This window comes from Apostichopus japonicus, chromosome 8, assembly GCF_037975245.1.
Source record: "Apostichopus japonicus isolate 1M-3 chromosome 8, ASM3797524v1, whole genome shotgun sequence".
Lineage (NCBI taxonomy): Eukaryota > Metazoa > Echinodermata > Holothuroidea > Aspidochirotida > Stichopodidae > Apostichopus > Apostichopus japonicus.
This window is the reverse complement of record NC_092568.1, coordinates 10,519,305-10,538,247: the sequence shown is the minus strand read 5'-3', so window position 1 is coordinate 10,538,247 and position 18,943 is coordinate 10,519,305. Positions and strand designations below refer to the sequence as shown.

At 35.6% G+C, this 18,943-nt stretch overlaps 2 protein-coding genes across 2 annotated transcripts in view; one reads left to right on the top strand and one right to left on the bottom strand.

The window, feature by feature from the left end:
* LOC139972123 (uncharacterized) overlaps positions 1–3,265 on the top strand; it is a 47,245-nt gene extending 43,980 nt beyond the window's left edge. Inside the window, exon 26 of the mRNA XM_071979070.1 lies at positions 611–3,265. Coding sequence (XP_071835171.1) covers positions 611–627 — 17 coding nt within the window. The 3' untranslated portion in view covers positions 628–3,265. The remainder of the gene's footprint in view (positions 1–610) is intronic.
* A 3,042-nt stretch (positions 3,266–6,307) lies between these two features.
* Positions 6,308–18,943, bottom strand: part of LOC139972126 (adhesion G-protein coupled receptor D1-like) — a 42,358-nt gene continuing 29,722 nt past the window's right edge. The window contains exons 16-27 of the mRNA XM_071979071.1: positions 18,098–18,186; positions 17,360–17,465; positions 15,688–15,838; positions 14,419–14,485; positions 14,088–14,148; positions 13,595–13,680; positions 13,016–13,145; positions 12,133–12,174; positions 11,812–11,886; positions 9,792–9,858; positions 7,796–8,612; positions 6,308–7,748 (exon numbers count right to left, since the gene is read on the bottom strand). Of these exons, the coding sequence (XP_071835172.1) occupies positions 8,596–8,612; positions 9,792–9,858; positions 11,812–11,886; positions 12,133–12,174; positions 13,016–13,145; positions 13,595–13,680; positions 14,088–14,148; positions 14,419–14,485; positions 15,688–15,838; positions 17,360–17,465; positions 18,098–18,186 (891 nt within the window). The 3' untranslated portion in view covers positions 6,308–7,748; positions 7,796–8,595. The remainder of the gene's footprint in view (positions 7,749–7,795; positions 8,613–9,791; positions 9,859–11,811; positions 11,887–12,132; positions 12,175–13,015; positions 13,146–13,594; positions 13,681–14,087; positions 14,149–14,418; positions 14,486–15,687; positions 15,839–17,359; positions 17,466–18,097; positions 18,187–18,943) is intronic.

Sequence of the window (18,943 nt, the reverse complement as noted above, 5' to 3'; positions counted from 1 at the left end):
AGTTTGAAAACTATCAACTATAAAAGAACAGAACGATGTGAAGTTTTTATATGTTTGGAAAGCAATTAAATCTTCTTTTTTATTCTTAGCTGATTTTATTTGTGTGAAAATTTGTAAGGCTATTTATTAAACTGGCTTGGTTTGACAGAAATTTCAGTTACAGTGAATATGTGTACTGTGTCGAAAATGTCTTGATGCTAGCTAGGGGTGGATATATTAAAATTCTTCTCTCCCCTTGTTTTTGTTGTTGTTGTTGACTTTATAAGCAGACAACAAAAAGGTGGGAGGGGGGTGGAATGGGCTACCCTTCCACCATTTCTCTGACCAACTTTTCCTCTCTTAGAACCGTTTTTTTTTAGCTGAAATTGTTGAGTTGAAAATTATGAATTGAAATTCTAAACACAAAATACATGTATTAAGTTGTGGCAATTTGTCTCTCCATTTTTCATCATTAGTCTTGAGAATCGCCAAAATTACATCGATAAAATATTTGCAGCATTTCTTGTGAAACCTACTTAAAGACCTACCTTGCTGTTTTGATTAGTGTTAGAAATTCAAATATTTCATATTTCTTCATTTCTTCATTTATTTTTTCTCATTTTTATCGCAGATTCAACAAACATGTAACACACCTCATCAGGGTCATCAAATGACCGCATCCCTAAGCAAAAACCCACCCATTCATCTTCTTCATCTGGCCAAAGTTTGGGGTAAAAAAATCTGCAAACGTAATTTTGAAAATTTAATCTCATCGAGAATGGAAAAACTTTGATACAGCATTATTCATCAACCCCATTGAAACTTTGAAACATTCAAATAATCCAACATTGACACATTAATGTGAGATTTCTGAATCTAATCCTGAGAAAACTGAGAAATTTTCACATTTTAGCTTTATGTATAGTAAGCTGCTTTCATGTTACATGTTACATGGATCTAGATAAATGAACACATAAATATTTATATGTCTGTATATTAAATGTTTGGAAGTTTATTTATTTATATTTAAGATTTATGGTGATATGAAGACAAATTAAATGTGTCACCAAAAAAAAAAAAATTGGAGAAGAGATTTTATAGTTTATACGGTCAAACATATTTGAAGGTAAGAATCCTCACACATACCTCAAATATGTTTGACCTGTAACTTTACATTAACCTTTATGATTACAATAAAAATGTACATATTTATTGTAAAGAAAGACAGAATTTAATATGGCAGACTAAGTCATTCATGTTATAACCCCCCCCCCCCAACAAAAGAAAGAATGTTTAGACAAACTATTTTCCCCTCCAATGTTTCTTGAAAATCTACACAGCATCTTGATAACGATGGAATTTTGGGGGTTTCATGATGACACCGTGGTTAAAATTTGCATTCAGTATTAGAAGGCAAGCAATACCTCAGATGGCTTTTGAAATGGAGCCGTTAATTAAACGCCATTTTAAAATGTTGAAAATATGAATAATTTTTCATATAAATTCTAATCAGAAGTTTGCTAGTAGCAGGCATTTCTCACATAAATTTAAAGTTATGTAATATGTTCAGAATGTGATATGATAAAGTTATCCTGGGAAAAAAAATTAAGAATGCATTTTTAGCAACATTCCAATGATCAGTCTTTTGGAGAGAGAGAGATATTGATTTTGGCAGAATAAGCAGTAATTTTACAAATCTTAGACTTAATAACACCAGACTTACACTTGGCACTGCCTGTAGACTCAAAAAATTATCTGCATCTAATATCTGCATGATACTAATATCAACACAAAAACAGAAAGGAAAGGTAAAATAATGAAATATTAAAGTTATCCCCATTCCTTGCCATTTTTCTTTCATTTCTTTCAAATCAATTTCCTCAAGTCTTATGAAAGTTACATGATAGCCATTTATTGAGCTAATCTTTTCTTGCAACTTGAATTTCAGAACATGCTTCAAAACAAAACAGAAAGTCATCAAAGTTGTTTGGCCTCTAAAATATCTCTGATGGTTACAAATATACTCTATGATCAATTCCTGTTCTGTTGATATTGACATATTCTAGCATAAAATTAAATAAAATTAACGAGTAGATAGAAACAAAAGAGTTATTTCCTTTTAACAGTCAATAAGTATTTGCAGTACATCAATGCAGTCGTTAATTATGAATTAATCAACAGTCATGAAAATTATTCCACAATAAAAAAAATAAAAAAGTATATGTATGAAAGTGTGAGAGATATACAGTGACTGCATACAAACAAACATATTGAGAGTTGAGTAGTGAACAACTGCAGGACGGCATTTTGGTAAAAAAAAATTGAATTCTCCATAGATTGAGTCTGTCATCCTAGAACATATAATATTAAGGCGCCAAAATGCAGATGAATTGGGAAACGAATACCTCAGTAGCTTTAATATATGAAAGACAAAAGCCTCATTGTCTTTCTATAATTGTAGCTAATGAGAGTTTTCACTTGGGTTGCGGTAAATAATAATAACTTCCTATACTTAACCAAATCGATATCAAGAACTTTTTTATTCCAAATTTTAAAGTTTTCTCAGAGAATGTGGTCTCCTGACCGGAATGCCAGACTTTTATTTTTTACCTCAGATTAAGAATCCTGCGAGGTAATTAAAATGCATCTGCTAAGTTACCCCCCCCCCCAATAAAAAAATTATAATCCAAAATTTCAAAAAAAATCCAAAATTTTTACAAAAACTGTTTCAATTCACTAATAAAATCCAAAGAATTCACAGGTTTTTGTTTAATATTTATGATGACACAATGATATTTGAAATTCTTTTTACAGACATGTAAGTACGTCTGTGTTTTTGACAGTTTTTGTAACATCATGTGGATGTTAGGAAAGATGGAGTTAATGTAATAATTAATGGCTGTTTTTTAGGAAATTACTCTCTTGTTAAGAGACAAACTCATATAACTTCTGAACAGAGAATTTAACGCCAGATCGTATAGTCATTATACAAGACAACTATCTTATTAAATTCCAATATGTACTCTGATGTCATATTGAACTCTTCATCAGATCTTAGAGATACAGCGTTGAATGATTATCGTTGCAAAATATTACAAGCTGTTGGTAACCATGACAACACTCATGATTAAAGTTTTCCTCCGACTTTGGTCATGTGTGATGTTAGGGATACAAATAGCTCTTCAATTCCTGGTTGTCAAACCCTTCATTGCTAAACATGCCCCCCCCCCCCCAATTCCCCCACTTTTATTCTCATGGATGATTTTAATAAATGTTTTGATGTTAACATTGTCCTGCTTTATTATTTATATCTCTCTCTTTGTAAATTATTGTAAATAAACAGGATATTACTACTTGTTAAATGCATGTGAAGGAAGGGGTATGGGGGGGGGGGACTGGTGAGGAGTAAATATTTGGTGCACCCTGCCCTGCATCAACTTCTCAATACAAACCAATGGACACCTTCGCCTTCCCTTGGGTGTAAAATATATCGGCACAAAGACAGAGTGGTGTCATCTGGGTAACCTCTAGATGATGTTACGTTCCTTTCCCCTCCCCCCTCCCCAACATGTGTTGGTGATCATGAAAACCCTAAATGTGCTTGTTGTCTGGGGAATGGAGTGCTTCATGGGCGTTTTTAGTTTCAAATTTCTTATAAGTTATGTCTGACCCAATATACGGTCCTTTGTGCGGGGGGGGGGGGAGGGGGCGGGAGGATGAGTAGTTTGCAGATTTAGTAAGAACAAAATTATATTTCGATTTCACTTCGGGAAGAGAGGGATAAGGAAATATTGTTCGACGTTTTCTTTGCTTAGATAATGGTGGCGCCCTTCCCCATCAACAAATAATTTCCGAAAGTCTAGCTAAAGGTCTCGCAACACAATTAATTGTTCCATCGACTTACACACTAAACTCGTCATTTTCAAGACCTGCCAAAGCATAGTGAGAAGTTTTCAACTGGTATATTCTACCCACCACATGATAGCTGAGATCTTGGCCTATCATGGCACTTGCAAACTTCCATATCATGACCGTTTAGATTTTGAGCAAGAAGAGGAGCAAGTTTAGCATACTGAACCCTCACCCTTCCATCTGCTCGCCCGGAGTAATATCAACATTTAACCAAAGATTTTCTAAAATGGTTTATATCACCTCCGATCCTCCCTTTTTTCACACCATCTGTACTTTAAATTATGCTCTTCCATATAAAGGCAGAACAACCAATGACAGTAACTGATAACATGCTTAAAGGGTGTGAAGACTCGCGCAAAAAAAACGTCTAATGCCGGTAATATGACCTAGTTTCGAATGAGGTGTAACAGAAGTGTTAGACACCACCATCGTTCCCAGTAAATACACACACAGCTTGCTACCGTCGGTAATTAGACACTAGTGTACAGTCAGTACATACAGCTGCGGTCAATACCCACAGCACAGTGTCAATACCCACAAGCAATCATGGAGGTACCTCCATGAACAATACAGCGATGGACATCTCATTTGGGCGAGTCTTCAATGCCGTTATTAAGCAAGCTTTACCTTAGGTACTTTTACCCCTTTTCTCTGACAATGGTTAACCTTTCAAGCGGATGTACACTAGTCTAATTGTGGTGCGGTACCTACACGAAACAATGATGTAACCCATGCTTGCCCTACAATGTTATAAACACGGATAAAGGTTACACATGTGACCTGCCACCTCTTGAAATCCAGGTGCACAGCTACCGATAAAACGACCAATGGAAACAGAAGATCGACTCTGATTCAAGCTTCGGATCCGATCCAGTTTCTCTTGCCAGCAAAGGGCCTCACGATTGCAGTCAAACCTTTAAGTTTGCTATATGGTCTACTACCATTTTGGTCAAAATGACGAGTTTTGCTAAATTCCTTCCAAAATAATACAAAGGAGGCATCAAGTCCTTTGGATTATGAATAAGGTAATAATAGCGTTATACCACGTACATATATGGACAATAAAATGGAATATGAAACCTTTCTGTCGTTCTAACATGAAATATTGGCACAAACTGTATTATTCGTCAAGTTTCTGACAAAGAAATGCTAATATCTACTAAACTCTCTAAATCCGTTATAAACTTCCCGATTAAAACAGACAAATATGACTTCACGAAAAACCACTTATGCGCTCCGGTAATCCATAATGAGCATCCCGACTGAAATTTGAAGCTTTTATTTTTCGGCCAATTATTTTGTAAGGCTATAGCCTTATGATTTTCTAACATTTTGGCCCAAATCGTGACTTCATTAATTCTTTCCAAATGATGGGTATGGTCGATGGCGTCCTTCAGTTTACATCTCTGTAAATAATAACAGCATGATAAGTCCCTACATTTAAAAGAAGCTCGAATTTAAAAACAATATTTGTAATGATATTATTTTCATATTTAGAGACTTAAAGTTCCATATAAAACCACTTTTAACTTCACGAAAAACAGCTTATGAGCTCTGGTAATCGATAATGAGCAACTCAACTGAAATCTGAAAACTTTCATTTTTCGGCCAATTATTTTGTAAGGCTATAGCCTTATGATTTTTTTTTTCAAAGTTTGGCCCAAATCGTGACTTTATCAGTTCTTTCCAAAATCATGGGTAAGGTCGATGGCGCCCTTCAGTTTACATTCCTGTAAATAATAACAGCATGATAAGTCCCTACATTGAAAAAAGCTCGAATTTATTTGAATATCTGAAAGTAGTATTATTTTAATATTGAATACTACTTTTAGTCAGTCAATAATACCCTCGTGATACGTCCTTTGTTGGAATGAAAGCTCGAATTATCAGAATATTTAAAATAACATAATTTTAATATTTAGAGGCTTTAAATTCAATAGAATGTACCTTTTAACTCTTTCAATTCTTTCCAAAATCATGCGTAGGGTCGATGGCGTTTTCAGGTCAAACGATAGAATTGTGATATAATAGGCCTTCTTTAATGTTTTGGATCGATAATCCAGTAATGTATTTCAAGGCATTGCATGTAACGTTATAAACTTTGTATCATACGTGAAGTATTGAAGTATTATATTACCATGTATTTCAAGTCAATAAACTATTTATCATCATATCTAGGTTTTCGTTCCCCGGGGAAGGGAAGTGGGTGTGGGAATCCAGATGGTATACAATTGCATTTATTCGGTTTGAAATGACGTACGCAGGAGGTGGAGCGTGTACGGCGGAGTTGGGGGAGGGTGGGGGGGGGTGGTGGGGATGAAGAGATGTAGATCATCTTTAGCTCCTAAGTTCTTCTCCGTGATTTAGCCGTTGAAAAGCAAGATACAAATATAAAGTAAAATCCAACACAACCAGGTAACATCGAAACATTTATTAAAATCTTTTATACCGAATATGCATGGTTGGAGATTGCGTCATAATTGAATGTAGGTTTTTCGAATCACTAACAACACACATGACCAACGTCGGAGGCGAACATGATCATGGATGTTGTCATGGTTACCACAAACAAAACCTTGTAATCGAGTGATGACGTACTCGCAAGTACAAATTTTTCGTACTTTTATTCATGGATTTGTACTCTACAATTTACCGGTAGTAATCTCTTAAGAAAATAAGCTGTTTAAAAGTTGCAGTACTTTTCTATGGGTTTCAGGCAAGGGATTAATGTTTACATGTGTTAATTTTTCTAAGAAAGAAAAAAACATTCGGTCTAAAAATAAAATTGCTAACTTTCTTAAAAAGTGATAAAGTTACTAGAAAGTCATAAAAAATATGAAGTTATTGCTAATAGCTATCATAATGGAATGTTTTCGAACAGTGTTAGAAGTTCAGGTATAGACAATGTCTTCTGATCCAGAATCGACCTAACGTAACTTTCAATTATATTTTAAACTTATGCAATTTGGATCTATATACTAACTATGCATAACAAAATATAACATAGGCCTACTTTGTTCTTCTGGACACTATGTATTTTGACCTATTGAACACTATGCACTTTGTTCTTCTGAACACTATGTATTTTGACCTATTGAACACTATGCATTTTGTTCTTCTGGACGCTACGTATTTTGACCTATTGAACATTATGCATTTTGTTCTTCTGGACACTATGTATTTTGACCTATTGAACACTATGCATTTTGTTCTTCTGGACACTATGTATTTTGACCTATGAAACACTATGCATTTTGTTCTTCTGGACACTATGTATTTTGACCATTGAACACTATGCATGTTGTTCTTCTGAACATATTGAAACATATTCTATAAATTTAATGAAAAATTGTAACAAAACTTCCTTGTAGTGTTCGAATGGAAAGATGCTTATTGCTGAATTATCTTTAGTTTATTCACTAGATTTGGGACAAACTTTGTATTGAATTAAGAATTGAGGAGGCAGAAGCAGAGAAGAGTTAATTTCAAAAAATTGTTAGTGTTGTTATTTCGTTTCTGCAACGGAGAGGTGTTTTCATCACCGCATTATTGAACTTGTTTTGGCAAATTAATAAACAATTCACTTGTTTTAAATGTATCATTGGCGATGAAATGATCACCTGGAATGTCTTGGTTGTTGTATTGTTTTAGACAATTCTGCAAACATATTTTCCTTAAACCAACATGCATTTTGACCTAATAAACACTATATATTATGACCTATTGGACACTATGTATTTTAAGTTATTGGACACTATGTATTTTGAACTATTGGACACTATGTATTTTGAGCTATTATGTATTGTGAGCTATTGGACACTATGTATTTGGAGCTCCTGAACACTATGTATTTTGACCTAATGGACAATATGTATTTTGACATATTGGATACTATGTATTTTACCTAATGGACACTAAGTAGTATATCCTGATGAACATCATGCAACAGTTGAGGCTATATTTGAAAAATGATTGATATTTGCTCTTAAAATTTCACACTTTTTTTGCCATTTCCTGTATGCCATTCAACAAAATCAAGTTAATTGCTCTCTGAAACATTATTTTTCATTCGGTAAAAGAAAGAAAAAGAAACATTGAACCCATACATTTGATTAAGAGAAAATTCCGTAAATGTCAGAACAATTAATCATAATGACTGAATTTACAGTAAGATACATACATACATACATACATACATACATACACCCATACATATATATATATATATATATTTTTTATATATATTTCCGAATATATTTCCGAATAAATATTATCTTTCACGATAAATTATACATATTTAGTTGCAATCAATACAGTTTAACAGAAACAACATTTGCAAGGTCAGTGTGAGGGAGGGTTCTGACAAAGAAATATTGACTGTTCACTAAATGATTTTACGAACACTTTTTTTATTCCGTAACGAATATATATCATTTTCATCTGATTAAATGTATTAATATAAAGTTATAATTAATTCTTTGAGAACATTTAATAGACATAAATAAAAATAAGGACACATAGTTATACGAAAAACATTCAGAAGTTTAAGATAAGTTTAAGAATAAAAGAAAGTCCACATTGATAAATTAAATCCAGATATCGTGGTAATTAACATGTAAATATATTCCTTCCGAAATATTACATGAAAAACTAAGTTGATTTTTGCTTGAATTCATCGATGTGGTTGTTTTGGTGATTTCGGCGTTACATATCCGTTGAAACTAGGATGAAAACAATCACGGAAAAGTTTAAATAATAATAATAATAATAGTAATAATAGTAATAATAGTAATAATAATAATAATAGTAATAATAATAATAATAGTAATGACGATGACGACGACGATGACGATGAAGACGACAATAACGACGAGGACGATGTCGATGTCGATGACGATGTCGATGACGATGAGAGAGGAAGAGGAATGAAGGGGGAAGGGGAAAGGGTGGGTTTCGACAAGATACGTTTTTCATTTATATTTTCGTTCAAATTTTCAACACGCATTCATAGGGTGGGAAACCAGGAGAAATGCGAGGATGAGGGTAAAGTGTTGATTTTGGAAAGCTTATGTTTAAGGTTCGTGGAGTAATTTCAATCTGCTCCAATCTCAAATGACAGAGGACACAGAACACCGAATTTTGTTTTTCCAATGAATAATAATATCCAAAATATTGAGAAAAACAAAAATCATAATAATAATAGTCGTACCGAATTGTTATAATCAATGTCACATTGTTGAATATTATGTCAATAACAAATAGGAATTTTCATTAAAATAGTTTTCACAAAAGTTCTTCTGGCGGGGGGAGGGAGGGGGGGGGGTTACTCACTTTTACTCAAGTAAATGGAATGGTTGTCCAACCTAAAATATCAAGTCATGTGCTCAGCGGATGTTGTTTATAACCTCAACATGAAATGTTTGTCCAACTCAATATCAAACCACGCAATGAAGGATGATGGTTGTTTAACTTCAGTAATAATTAATGCACTGGGGGGGGGTTAACCCTTCCCCACCTCAGTATCAATAAATACACCCAGGGGTGACTTCCGACACACACTATGAAGTAATGGTTTTGAAGGGATGATAGATGTCCAACTCAATACAAAACTACGTAAATCAAGAATGATGGTTGCCAACTTCAATATCAATTAATGAACTCGGGAAGAAGGGGGAGGGGTTACCCCTTCCACACCTTAGTATCAATTAATATACTCAGGGGGTGAACCCTTACCCAATCATAGAACTAAGTCATTCCATCCAGAGAGCAAGGACGATGCGAAAGAGGAGGGGTTGGGGGATGGACGAGGTCAAGGAATTAAATCATATTTAAACAATGTTTTTTTTTCTAGAGATGTTATCACGTGACAATGATATCTATATATAAATATATATATTTACCTGAAGGCAGTGGAACCTTTGAAGTATTGGTCTGTGAGCTTTCGTTTTCCCCGGCGGCCTTGGCTCGCTTTAGACGGGGAAGAAAAATATGAAAATCAGAATAACTGGAAGAATACGTGTTAGAGAGTTTCAACGTCTCTTCATTCATTAAGTATTGACAGATAGTTTGAAATTAGTTGTAAGTGATGAAAGAAAATTCTAATCCCCAACATCCCGGTGAAGGTTCCATCTTAGTACTAAATGCTGTGTTTTCACAAGATATGTTCTCGGCAAGCTTATAGTGCTTTTACAAGTTTGTCGAGGACATGTTGTGTTCGATGTACCAATGCTAGTGTGTGCTATCTGTTTCTCTGTGTGGGTTTTTTTTGTGGTCTTTTTGCGTGAAGCTTAAAGAACGATTTTTGTTGAGTTACTAGAAATTATAAAACAATATAAGTAGCATAATCATTTAAACCAGGACGGAGGGGCCGGCCTGACTTTATTATCCATCTAAACTTAAAGGAGTATTCCAGTATATAAAATATTTCGATCATGACTAACACCACTGGAATGTCATCGAAATGTAGCGTGCAGTATAACCCTTTAAAACACTTGAAATATTCGTGTGTGTAATTCAAATGTGGAAAATAAAGAATCAAATTTAACCCCCCCCCCCCAAAAAAAAAAAAAAAAAAAAAAAAACTACCACCTATTCTAAGCGTCCAACATTCTTGGAGCTACAATATTCGAGTTTGAAGTGCCCATTGCACAGCTGGTTATATTACCATCTTCTTACACATCTTTATATACAGGAGCAAAAAAACTTCACAGAATTTGTATAGAACCCTTTTGACAAATATCTTGCATGAACGGATTAACCGTGATTAAATAATCAGAGTTGTCTCTCCGTTTATTTTCATATACATTTCACATAGACATATTTTATGATATTAAAGGATAACTTTAGGGCAGAATTTTAGTCTGAAAACATTGATTGTCCCAAGAAATAAAATTTAAAAAAATATATATGTGGCAGTTATGTTTCCATAGCTGTTCTATTTCTCATGATATTCACCATTAAAATATGATAAATATCTAGAGTGGTTCTTTAAGGCTAACATTGATGATGATGACGACTGCTCCTCAGGTGAAGGTGGTCTAAAGTATTTTATGTTGGTCCATTGTTTTATAAATTCTAATAACTCTACCCATAGGCGTAGGAGCCCAATTTGATTGGGGGGGGGGGGAGGGCTGCAGTGACTTGCCCGAAAAATATAACCAAAATTTGTCGCGCACATGTTAATGTGCATATAATATAGGCATGCATCGGTTTTTGCTTCGCATGCCAATAACATACAATCATTTGCCGTGTTCTTACCTTTCCATATGGTTATAATTATTGGGGGTAGTCGTTACAATAATCATGATAATAATAATATCAGTTTAACCATTAAAAAACACATTGCAAATTATTTGTCTTTCAGTAGGTGCCCGAAAAATTCTCTGCATATTTCCCAAATTTTCACAAACATTTGTGGTGGGGGGCTGCATCCCCCAGCCCCCCACCCGCCTCCTACGCCTATGACTCTACCAAAATATGTTCTTTTATCTTCATATCAACAACAGCGTACCATCGCATGACCTTGAGAAATATGTAATACATTAGAAATATGTCATTTGAGGCCACAAAAAACTTCTTATGATTTCCTATCGAGTTTTGTGTTACACTTGAGAAATTGACCCAATGATCTGTGTCTTAGACTAAGTAGTTCAGTCACTTAAATTGATGAACCGCAGCAGTTGAAATTACGTCACATCTCAAACATTAACAGAGTGACAGAAATACAACCTATCTATTAAAGATCAACTCAATATACAAAAATTCAGTCATCCTGTAATAATTCACATTTCCATAAATATAACAAATTTGACAAACAACACAAAATTTTCATGAATTTAGAGATCTTTGCCTTTATTTTAAGAAATACTAGCTAACATGATAAACATTGATTCTATAAGAAACAATTATAATAAACCTTACAGTTGTCTTGGTGAAGATGGAATTTTCAGTATTGGCAGCTACTTTATTCCTGCGCTTCAGTACAGCAGATCTCACCTGGGAGAGAAAGGCGATGAGAAGGAAGAAAACTTCATGAGGGTTCATTTATAATTAAAAAATGTATTAAAAAAATATTTAAAAAATGAATCATAAACTCAGTTTATCGACTATTTCAGTCACAGTTGACTTGTAAAGCAAGTTCTCATTAAATATTATAAATATCGCAAGAATTTTCATGTTTTCTTTTTAGTTTGTTACTTGTTTGGTCTTTTAATTTATGCAACAATTCCAGATTTTACTTACGTCTTCATTGAGTACAAGGTGAAGCAGGAAAACAAGCACGCCCTGGGATGAATGGAGGGGGGGGGTGGGAACAAAAAGAATAAGATTAATCACATTTTGGAAACATTATCAGTGATGAGTATCGCTTTACACAATAGAACACAATAATGCACAATAGAAAGCAATAGAGCACAATAGAACACAATATACACAATAAAATATAAGCCCTTTGGAAGCCAGTGACGGGGGGGAGGGAAAGGGTGAGGGGGACACGTGCCCCCATGTCACCATGTAGGGGGGTAGGGGAAGTACTACTATAGGAATGATAAACCGTATCGTTATCATGCCGTGAAGATTACATTCAAAATAAAAGCCTTCAATATTACACCCGCCGAATAAACGAAGAAACCACGATAAGCTGTCAAATACCTTGCTATATTTCAAGTAGTATTCTGGTGATATAACTGGGAACATTGCACTAAAAAACTTAGAAATTAAAGGGGAAAAAAATTAATTTCTTAAAAACAAACCTGGAATACGTCTTAATCGAAGCCTTTGTCAGTCTGAAAGGCATCATACATTTCACCAACCCTTCCCCTCCCCCTTTTTTAACACTCTTCATCTTATAACTAGAATGAGAATACATCAGTTTTCATCCCATATTTCCCGGGCACCTCAAACTTTGACTGAGCTACTTTTTGATCCTGGGCCAACTGGGCTTTAAACCCCCTGATCCCCCACCCCACCCCACCCCACCCACCCCACCCCACCCCACCCACCCCACCCCACCCCGCCCCTTCTTGTCAGCAGCGTCACGTATGTAACAATTTACAAGGTACAGCGTATTTAAATGAGCTAAAACTTTCAAAGTTCTCAAGTGAGGTACTTCGTTTTGGAGACCAACCTGAAGGCCGTTCAGAATAACGAACATGTACTGGAAAATTTCCACTGTTGGTTGAACCAGCAGCAACAGTCCGAAGAACCAGGTCAACCCAAGGACAGGAAGCATCACTAACACTGCACGCACACTTGCTCTGGAGATCATAAACAAGGAGGTTCAAGAATTAAAGGAAAAGTTATTTTCATAAAATTTACGTGACGTCATGATCTTTAGAACACTCTGCTGTGGTCAGATGCACTCACCAAATTCATATCTTACCGATACAAAATAAATAAATATAGGGTGACCGCATATAAAGCGGGGGGCTGGGGTTCGAAACCCAGTGGAGGCTGGAAGTTTTTTCACTGCTCTTGATTTTCCAACTCATTACGATTTCAATTATATATATATATATATATATATATATATATAATATATATATATATATATATATATATATATATATATATATATATATATATATATATATATATATATATATGTAGCATTAATGTGTAGCAAGTGGAACTCCAACTCAGAATTTCCGGCTACATTTCTGGGAGGGAAGAAAGGGGTGAACGAAACTCGAAACATGAAACTCACCTTATCTTTTCAGATTCTGTTTTGTCCTTGTTTGCTTTGATTGATAAGAAAGTCTTCATCACCAGATATGCCACTGTCCCATTTACCTATGAGATGGAATGAAAATAAGTTGAACATATCAGCATATTAGCTTCACTTAAACAGGAATATGAGATTAAGAGATAAACAGAAAGGCTGATCTGCCATTGTTACATAAATTCAAGGAACTTGCCCCCTCCCAAAAATGTTCTTTTAACTTCTGATGAACAAAAGATTACCATTGGGGTGGGGGTGGGGGAGGGGGCACGTTCAACATAGACAAGTTTGCAAAGCATCGCAAACATGTTACTTTAAAAAGGCTTTTAAAGGTCTTATGTTTTCCAGATTGTTGTGTTGTAGCGGAGGATCTGTGTATGAGGCTGAGTAGTCGGACAGCCACTTCAATAAATGGGAATGTTTAACAGCAAATCCAAAATGAATTATGTGCCTAAAACGTCATCCTTTAAATACTTACACAGAAGACCACAATCACAGGTATGGCGAAGAACCAGATCAAGTCTGGCGGTAACCAGCAGCTGAAACAAAAAAAAGTTCAGAAAGGTATCAAAAAAGAAGAAGAAGAAGAAAAAGACTATTATATCTGAACATACAAAAAAAAATCGCCTGGTGAACCATATACATGCATATTAATATCATATTAATATATCAATATCACAAAACGACTGAAATCACCACTACTACTACAGCGAACATTTTTTTTTACTCAGATAGATTGTCAACCTTGCCGTAATTTATTGAAATCATGTCTGGTTTTCCAAAAAAAAATTATAACAAAGAAAGCTTACACTTTTAGTTCCGTTTCCTTGACATAGTTGATAATCAAAGGAATTAGAGCGATCGGTAAAGGGACACCTAACAAGGGAAAAAATGATTTAAAAACAATGCAAGGAAAACAAGAAGATTAATGGTGTACGAAACCGCACGGAGTTGAACATTTTAATTAGCAATAATTAATGGACCTATCTTTATGACAGGATCATCCAGTCGATCAATAAAAATATAGTCGGTGGGGGGGGGGTGGGGAGGGAGGTTGGCTGGGGAAAGAGAGATATATACTCGACTACTTACTAATTATCTTGAAGAAATTTGCATTCAATTCCTCTGTGTGGGTATGCGTGTGTGTGCGTGTGTGTGTGTTTGTCTGTTTTTGTACGTAACAGCATATAAAAATGACAGGTTTTGTACTATAGCAGTGAACTTGTGATGTCATAGACGCATATTGAGATAAAACCGTTTCCAGTTATCCATGGAAATCAATTCCAACATTCTAATCCAAAATAGTGATAACGTCTCGGTATGAATGGACAACAGCCATATGTGTATTGCTAACGTCGTCTCTACAACGGTAAAAAGCAATTGAGGGAACAAGAAGTCACAAAAAAAAAAAAAATTGCGACTGTTTGTAACTATGACATCACACCTGCTGGTTTTTATGTTCACGTTTGGGACAAACTATAGTAAAAGTTCCAGTAATCTAGAAAGTGCTATGAAGAAAATTAATGCAACCATTTCACAAAGGATGTTAGGAAAACTTTCCTCTTTCTTGAGTAAAATATAAAGTGACATTACCCTTGGACTATCCTTATAAAAAGGATGCCCCCCTCCTCCTCCTCCTTCATCCCCACACTACTATACTACTAGGATTAAAGGCATTGAAGACTCGCCCCAACCGCGTGCGGCCATCTGAAAAAGTTAACTTTCTGTTGCTTGAAAGTAACGTTTTGTTCGTGTCGCTACAAAATGCAGACAGTAATGAAACGTGATACCTTGTTATCTTTAGCTGGACCTGAGATGTCCATCGCTGTATCGTTTATACACTGTGCTGTGGGTATTTACAGCAGCTGTATGTACTGACTGTACACTAGCGTCTAATTACCGACGGTAGCCAGCTGTGTGTGTATTTTCTGGGATTGATGGTGGTGTCTAACACTTCTGTTACACCTCATTCGAAACTAGGTCAGATTACCGGCATTAGACGTTTCTTTTTTGCGAGAGTCTTCACACCATTTAAAGCTGACTAAAAGCCTGCAGAGTAATGATAAAAGTACACTGACCCCATGCAAACAAGACATAGTGACGTTGTTTGATGTGTCCTCCGACCAAACGACGGACTTTTGTGTAGAGCTGGACTCCCTGTACTAACATCCAGGTGAACGCAGCCAACCAGAAGTAATGCGAGAGAGCCGCAGCTAACTTACAGAGGACCTGTACACACACACACACAGACAAAACAAAAATACAAGCAAATACAAAAACAAGTAAGAGAGAAAAAAAAAATTTCCAGAATAGAACGTTATGTTATTATATTTGAACATTGGTTCAGATACTAATGGATCTGTATATGCAAATTACATATAACATACATGATGTGTACACAATGATAACATTTATAACCGTTCAACGGCGGGGACGGCGGAGGGGGATTGAACCTTGGGTTGGGGGGGGGAGGGTGGGGTTCATAAACTTTGAATGAGCAGAGAGACTTTTGACTTTAATTTGGGGGAGTGGATCACTGAGTTACCTAAATACTTCCTCACAAAATTAATCCGCCGTGGATACGTGCCGTACCACAAGTTGTTTTACATTTAACGAAAAGACACTAGTAGTTTACTTTAAAAAGATAAAGGTTTCTTGCATTCAATGAAAACTTCCCTGTTTGTTTTGGGGCGGGGTTAAATGGCTCAATTCATCTGACATATTGCGGCACAGACCAGAATATACATTGTCACATCAGGGAGTGTACAAATGAACAAATGAAGCTCTCTGGTCACATTGAAACAAATTTTGAAAACACATGGCTATAATAGAAACTAATATACGTGTGGTTTCTGCCCCCCCCCCCCCAAATGAAAATTTTGCTTAAGTATTGAACGATTCATTGAGACCCCATCCAATGGGTCCCCATCTACTGAGTACCAATTTACTGAGTACCCATGTATTGAGTCCACATCTACTGAGTACCCATGTATTGAGTTACCCATCCACTGAGTACCCATGTATTGAGTTACCCATCCACTGAATATCAATTTACTGAGTCCCCATACACTGAATACCAATTTACTGAGTACCCTGCATATATTGAGTACCAATCGACTGAGTCCCATGTACTGAGTCCCATTTACTAATATATATATATATATATATATATATATATATATATATATATATATATATATATATATATATATACTTAATATGATGGGTTTCGAACAAGTATTAATGTACTAAGCAGAATGAAATGGGATTTGAGACGGATTAAAGAGTAACGAGAGTGAACTATTATGTTGCAGTTACTTAAATACCAGCTAGAAGTAAATTCCTTTAAAATGACCACACACACCAGCCCAGGGGCGTAAGAAGGTAATTTTGAGTGGGGGGGGCTGAAGATTGATGGCCGGCCTGAGGGAGGGGTCTAAGGGGAGGGGGTGTCCCCCTCCCCTTTGGAATTTTTTTGCATTTCCAGGTGGCCTCAGATGCAATTTGGTGCAATATAGCACACTTCAACATCCCACTCCATTTTGTAAATAATTTTGCATTTTCACCTGGCCTTAGATGCAATTTGGTGCTCTATATGAGACTTTTTTCTCATTTGGAAATGAAAAAGGGGTTTTTTGACTTGCGGAGCGGGGGGGCGGAATGATACTTCCGCCCCCCCCCCCCCCCATATTGGAGGCTGGCGCCCCCCAGCCCCCCGGTTCCTACGCCCTTGACCAGCCGATGACTTACTGTTTTAGAAAGTAAAGAGGAGGTGAACACAAACAGCAACTGAGCCACCATCAATGCAACTATAAAGTTCTTCAGGATTTGGATCCGCTGTGAGAGAGCAATCTCACTGTGGGGCAAAAGAATGGAAAGAAAAGTCTTTATGTTTGCAACAAAACTCACTAATCACTGTTTTTATTGCACTACTACAAGCATTTGAATACTCAGAGACGTGGTTTGTAAAAAAATATTAAAAAAATAAATTAAAATAAATTAAAAATAAAAAGGCTGCTTCTAAAACATTTAAGACCGTATCCGTGTATAATATTTAGGTATATTATACATAAAAACAAAATACAAACCAAAGACATCAATAAGACAAGTTTTTCCACATTGACTCTACAACTCAGGGACATTTGGTTATACGGGCTTAATATGACGTCATCCTACCTATGGTGACGTGCATTTAATGATGACGTAGATTATGTAATAATTTTACTGGATTGGAGATAAAAATGTAATTTGGAACGATAGGTGCATGTATAGCACATAAAGTCAATATTTCATCTTATTCTCCGTACTACTTGGAATAAACTGTTGGGCTGAGAGACGAGGGGGGGGGGGTCGACACTGGGCCCTAGTTCAACGAATCGTTGGAAAAGGCCTATTTCTAACCCTTTAGTAGCCTCCCCCACCCCCCTCCCCTCGCCTACTCTACTGACAAACATATATAAATGCAACATAAACAGGAACTCGACTTACCGAAGTGACATTAGAACCACAAATGTTAACAAAAGGCATATTATTGAAACTGTCACGAGAAAGTAACTTAACAAAGAAATAGCCAGATCCTAAAAGAAAAGAAAAGAAAAATGAGAACATTAGAGAAAAATTAATATAATTTTATCGAGAGATCAATCATTTTTCCTTAAGCGGAGTTTTATGAAGATTATTTTTTGTTAAGTTATACAAAAAGTAATACATACATAAATGAGATGGATTTGAAGAAATTTCCTCATCTTTTTTTTTACGGGGGTGAAAGGGGGGGGTGGGGGGTTCACTATTTGAATTGACTCTTCTTCATAGGAAGATTTTAGGAGCAAAATTATGTTTGATATGATGTAGACCGTCAAGAAAAACACTGCTGTTTTCGTTTTTTTACGAAATGACCATTTAAACATCTTAGACTCATCCATGAAAGTGGCTGTACTATACTTAGTCTAACAAACAAAACATTACGTCCGTTCATCAGGGACAGCACAAAAATCAACAGCAAAACATTAATTTCCAATTGCCCTAAAATAATTAATGTCTATAATTCATTAAAAATATCTTTAGAATTGAATATAAACAATGGATTAACAATAACAATTAGGCCTGTACTGAGCTAAGTCCTGTGATATTTACACATTAGCATATACATACACCTAACTATATTGATCAAAATATGATAATAGCCGGGGTTGGGGTGTTCGGGGGGGGGGGGTAACGTGTGCAACCGATTTTTTATGATGTCCGGCTTTTCATTAATACAGAAATGCCTCTTATGGTCATACAAAAAATTACCTTTATTTTATTTTTGTACTTAAAACGTACCACCGTTCTTGT